The following is a 6290-nucleotide window of genomic DNA, read 5'->3' as shown; positions in this document are numbered from 1 at the left end:
GTCCTTCCAATAAATCAAGACATTTTAGCCGGACATTTAAAGTATGAGTGATTTAATGTCAAGTATGCTAGGTTGATTTAAGAAGGAGCACAATTTGAACACACTGAGTTGATTAATGAAATCAACTCTTAAAATGAAGTGTCTGGGAATTCTTAGCATTCTAGGAAAGACATCGTTTGATTTAAAGTATTTAAAGCTTTTCAGTCTGCTTCTAGATCTTTTTGTCTGTTGGGTCCAGGCATCCACCTGTCAGACCAGCTGAAGAGAGACGCTAGCTACTCTGTGGGAAACCGCAGGGACCTGTGGTGCCGGGACGTCCCAGAGAGAGGGTCTTTATGGCTTCAAACCATCCCCTACAAAGAGGGTACACTTGTGCTTAGGTTTGACTTTGTATTTGCATTACATTTTCTTCATTTCTACTACAGGAATGCACAGGAATGTCAGCTGGCCTGTGATTTAGGGATCTTAATGAAAGCAGGTTAAGAAATACCATAACAATGAATCAAATGCTTTCCTAAGATATTTTTCTCCATAGAATATTACTCTCTACTTTTTTTTACAAAACATTAGCTTAACAGGAGGACTTTTCCATTCCTTGGTTATAGCTTTAGTAATGCCATTACTATCAATTAACCATCCATGAAATAACTAAATATCTTCATGACAGAGGTTGCGACTTAAACACATGTAATCGTTTGATAATAATTTTTCAGTTATTCCGTGTTGGTACTTAATATGTGGCAGGAATTAAAGATTGTCAGTGATACTTTCGTTCTCCCCACCAATCCACAAAATACCCTTTGATGCAGCATTTTTGTGAGGAGTTGGGGTGGGCTAAAGGGGGGTAGTGCTTCCCCAGGCTGTCCAATGGCCTTTCTTAAATTAGCCAAGGGGGCAGGCGGCTCCCTGGCTGCGTAAGCAGAGGGAGGAGTCAGGCTCTAGCACTTTCTAGTGTTTCATTATTACCTGCACAGTCCCACTGCTACACATGCATTGGGTGAGTGGGAGAGAGTCTGTGTAGGGCCACAGCCCATCCAAGAGAGCAGAGATACAGAGAGATTGAGAGAGAGAAGAGAGAATACATTGCTTTCCATTGCTGATACCTTTTTTCTTTTTTTCTTTAGTGGATAAGACAGTGTGTATTCCCACTGATTTCTGCATTAAATGCAGAGCAACTAGCAGTGGATATGGCTGGTTGTCTGCAAAAATCTCAACCAAGGGCACTTTTGAGATGCCTTCTTCTTGTATTTGTTGCCTCTTTCTTTGCATCGGTCAGAGCTGAGCCCTATGACCCAGCTTTCCTCCATCGCCAAAGAGCCGGACTTAATAAAGACGATATTATCGTTGCCAACAATGGAATCCGAGTTCCCTTGGGGAGGTCCGTTTTTTTGGACCCCATCAATGACCTGGTAACAGACGTGCAGCCAGGGGACCGCTGTCAAATCACCGTGTTGGACAACGACCCACTGGCCCAGACGCCCGGGACCCTGTCCCCTAAGAGGTTCCCATGTGAGTTTGGGACAGACGAAGTGAAGTACATCCATTTCGGTGCTCGGAGCCCCAGCATGGACCGGGTGAAGCTTCAGCTGCGCTACGACTCCCAGACGGAAACAGTGATCATCCCCTTCATGCTGGAGGTGGAGGTGGTGTTCAGGCAGCTGGAGATCTTAACCAGGAATATGCCTCTGTCTGTGGACAAGCTCAACGGAAACAGCAACCCCATTGACAAAAAGGGTCTGGAGTTCTCTTTTGAGGATGGTGTGACACAGTGTAAGATGGCAACTCTGGTCGGCGCCGGAGGTCTTCCAAGGTATGGCATGCTTTTGAATAACTCCACCAACGGCCAGATGATTGACTGTGATGAGTTTGTTAAGCAAGGCATCCGCTATAAGCACACCGCAAACACTAAGTCGCCTAACAGAGACTATATTCCCATGATGATAGAACTGCAGGACATTGATGGCAAAACCCTCATGCAAGAGCATTTCCAGATGATGGTAAGAATAAGAGAGGGTGCAGAGAACACGGCTCCTAAACCAAGCTTTGTAGCCATGATGATGATGGAGATCGATCAGTTTGTGATGACGGCTATCACCAGTGATATGCTGGCAGCTGAGGACACTGAGTCAGACCCGGATGATTTAATATTCAACATCACTTCCCCGCTCAGCTATGAGCAGGGCTACATCATTAGCACAGACGACCAGAACCTGCCTATCACATCCTTCTACCAAAGAGACATTAAAGATCTCAAAATAGCCTACAAGCCCCCCTCGGAAGACTCAGAGGTAGAGAGGATTTTTCAGCTTGAGTTTGAAATTGTAGACACGGATGGGGCTGTGTCTGATACTTTTGCCTTCATGATTGTGGTGAAGCCTATGAATACATTAGCTCCAGTGGCAACCAAGAACACAGGGCAGTTGCTGTTTGAGGGGCAGTCACGAGCCCTGTCAAGCTCCCAGAATTTGGAGATCAGCGATGAGGATAACCTAGAAGACGTGAGAATCACCGTTATTGATGGACTAAAGCATGGTCAACTGACTGTACTTGGCTCACGTAGAAAATTCTTCACGCCTGCCGATTTAGACGCAGGCATTGTGGTGTACCAGCACGACGGCAGTGACACCTACAGCGATAATATTATTTTTAGAATGAGTGACGGTAGTAACGACGTGGAGTTTTTGTTTCCGATCACTATCGCCCCCACGGACGATGAACCCCCGATTATCAATGCCAACACAGGCCTGGTTCTGTTTGAGAATGAAGTCATGCAGATTTCTCCATTCATCCTGAGTGCCACAGATATTGATTCAGAAGATTCCACCATTAAATTTATTGTAGAAGCTCCTTATTCAAGCCTAGGGCAGCTACTCCTCAGACAAGTGGAGCCTCCCACTGACCCCTCTCTTTGGCTGTTCAGTGAGACGGATGAGATGTTTGAACAGGTGGTGACCGAGTTGTTTCAGCAAGATATTCTTGACGGAAAGCTCTTCTACCGTCACATCGGACCCCATAGCACCACCACCGTGATCGACCACTTGGTATTCCGTGTGCAAGACGATAATGACCCTCCTAACCAATCTGGAGAGCACACATTCACCATTAAAATCCACCCTGTGGACGACCTAGCACCTGAGCTAAGTGCTGGGGCCACGCTTCACATGACAGTCCAAGAGTATGAGCTGACACACTTGAGAAGTGCGTTTTTGGCTTACATTGATCTGGATTCAGATGACAGGGACATTAAGTACACCATCACTAAGCCCCCCACTGACACCGATGAGAACAACCCTGCTCAACTGGGGCAGATCGTTCTAACCGACAGCCCTGACACGGTGATCACAGAGTTCACACAGGCGCAGGTCAACCACCACAAAGTGGCTTACAAACCCCCAGACCAGGAACTTGGAATCACCCCTAAAGTGGTTCAGTTTACATTCAATGTGGAGGACACCACCGGTAACACCGCAGATGGCGTCTTCACTATTTTCCTACAGCCCGTTGACAACAAACCCCCAGTGATAACTAACACTGGATTCACTGTTTTGGAGAGAGGTATGCATATTATCAGCAGGAAAGAGCTCCACGCCACTGATAAGGATACCGAAGATGAAAATATTATATTCACAGTGACCCAGGTTCCCCGTCATGGTATCCTGCAGTACTTAGGCATTGACATGTCAAATGGAGAGACATTTGTGCTTGAGGACATAGCCAACTCCCACCTGTCTTACATACATAGTGGAAAGGAATCCCTGACTGATGTCATCAAGCTGGATGTCAGCGATGGTTTCCACGAGGTTCCCATCATCATCAAGATTAGCATTGAGCCTGTGGATGATGAGAGCCCCACCCTCACCCTCCCCGATGGGCTGCTTGGCGCTTCCATAGATGTCCTAGAGAATGGAGCGACAGAAATCACAAATAACGTCATTCAGGGCCACGACGAAGATACAGACGACCTTATGTTGACCTTTATAGTGGAGGAGCCGCCCAGGATGGGTGAGATCCTGGTCAACGGAGTCCCAACTGAAAGATTCACCCAGCAGGATATTATAAACGGTGTGGTGGTGTATGCCCACACATCGGGGGAAATTGGGCCAGTGAGAGAGGAAGACTCGTTCAACTTGACTCTGTCCGACATGTCAGAACAGTGGGTGATTGGGGGGAACAAGGTCCAAGGGCTGAGGGTTTACGTCACCATTCTTCCGGTGGACAGCGTTCCACCGGTTGTCACTGTTGGAGATCAGTTTGTGGTTGTTGAGGGGGAGAAGAATGTTATTACTCTGGAGCACATCCAGACGGAGGACATTGACACAGAAAACGAAGATATCCTCTGCACCATCATTGTCCAGCCCACCTCTGGCTATGTGGAGAACGTTTCTCCAGCCCCAGGCTCAGAGAAGTCCAGGGCCGGCACAGCCATCACTGCATTCAGTGTCAAGGACATTGGCCTCGGCCATATCTATTATGTTCAGAGCATCCACAAAGGAGTGGAACCGGTGGAGGACAGGTTCACCTTCCGTTGCTCAGATGGTATCAATTTCTCAGAGCGCCACTTTTTCCCTATCGTCATCATCCCAGCTAATGATGAAAAGCCTGAGATTTTCGTCCGTGAATTTGTAGTCATGGAGGGTATGAGTCTGGTCATCGATACGCCAATCCTGAATGGTGCTGACTCAGACATCCCTGGGGATGAGCTGGAATTTGAGATCATCAAAAACCCAAAGTATGGCGTAATAGTTCAGCAACTCAGCACTGGATCCGTCCCGGTGACCAAGTTCAACTTGGAACAGATCAAAGAGGGCTCCAACATTGTGTACGAACACAATGACTCAGAGACCACAGAGGACAGCTTTGAAATAAGGCTCTCGGATGGGAAAAATACTGTGACGAAGAAAGTGATCATCATGGTCATTTCCATTGATGATGAGACGCCCAGGATGGCCATAAATGATGGACTTGAAGTGGAAATTGGAGAGACGAAAATAATCAGCAATAAGGTGTTAAAGGCCACAGACCTTGACTCAGAGGACAAAACACTAACATATGTCATGCGCTATGGCCCGACTCAAGGATATCTTCAACGCATCACCAAGTTCGGAGATGTTACGGGTAATATCACCCTTGGCATGAACTTCACGCAGGACGAAATTGACAGACAGCTGATCCATTATGTGCACACAGGCCAAGAGGGCATCCGTGACCTGTTGAAGTTCGATGTCACAGATGGCATTAATCCCCTTATTGACCGTTACTTTTACATCAACATAGGAAGTATTGACATGGTGTTCCCTGATGTTATCAACAAAGGGGTGACTCTGAAAGAAGGAGGCAGAGTAACTCTGACCACTGATCTCCTGAGCACCACTGACATTAACTCTCCAGATGAACACCTCAGCTTCAGCATCACTCGAGCCCCCAGCAGGGGGCACCTGGAGTGCACCGACCACCCAGGTGTTCCCATCTCCACCTTCACCCAACTACAACTGGCCGGCAACAAGGTCTACTACATCCACACCTCGGACGACGAGATGAAGATGGACAGCTTTGAGTTTGAGGTCACAGATGGGTACAACCCGGTTTTCCGTACCTTTAGAGTGTCCATCACCGACGTGGACAATAAGAAACCAGTCCTTACTATTAACAAAATGGTGGTGGGAGAGGGAGAAACCAAGCTCATCACCCCGTTTGAGTTGACGGCAGAGGACCGCGATACACCGGATAGAAATCTGAGGTTCATCATCACCCAGGTGCCTGTCCATGGACAGCTGCTCTTCAACAAAACACAACCGATAACCAGTTTCACCAAGCAGGACCTGAACGAAAACCTCATCACCTACAAGCACGACGGTACAGAGACGAGCGACGACAGCTTCTCGTTCACTGTCACCGACGGCACGCACACCGACTTCTACGTCTTCCCGGACACCGTGTACGAGACACGGAAGCCCCAGATGATGACCATTCGGGTCAACACAGTGGACAACGGCGTCCCCCAGATTGTCGTCAACAAGGCCGCGGCCTCCCTGAGACTCCTGCCCTCAGGCCACGTGGGGTTCCTGGTGACCAGCAAGGCCCTGAGGTCCGAGGACCGAGACAGCCCCCGTAACGTGCTGAAGTACGTGGTGACGGAGACGCCTCTGCATGGCCTGATCATCAACACGGCAGTGGGCAACGACAGCATCACAACCTTCACTCAAGGTAAGCAAAACCGTATAAAAAAAAAGTATAATTTCCATCATCATTATTATGAATAGAATTAGCTTTCTTAATGCTACCAGTTAAAT

At 47.8% G+C, this 6290-nt stretch overlaps 1 protein-coding gene across 1 annotated transcript in view; it reads left to right on the top strand.

Annotated features, from left to right (window-relative positions):
* Nucleotides 1–962: 962 nt before the first annotated feature.
* Nucleotides 963–6290, top strand: part of frem3 (Fras1 related extracellular matrix 3) — a 35458-nt gene continuing 30130 nt past the window's right edge. The window contains exon 1 of the mRNA XM_060046266.1: nt 963–6204. Within this exon, the coding sequence (XP_059902249.1) occupies nt 1188–6204 (5017 nt within the window). The 5' untranslated portion in view covers nt 963–1187. The remainder of the gene's footprint in view (nt 6205–6290) is intronic.

Source organism: Gadus macrocephalus, chromosome 3 (assembly GCF_031168955.1).
Source record: "Gadus macrocephalus chromosome 3, ASM3116895v1".
Taxonomy (NCBI): domain Eukaryota; kingdom Metazoa; phylum Chordata; class Actinopteri; order Gadiformes; family Gadidae; genus Gadus; species Gadus macrocephalus.
The sequence above is the reverse complement of the archived record's forward strand: the minus strand, read 5'-3'. Positions and strand labels throughout refer to the sequence as shown.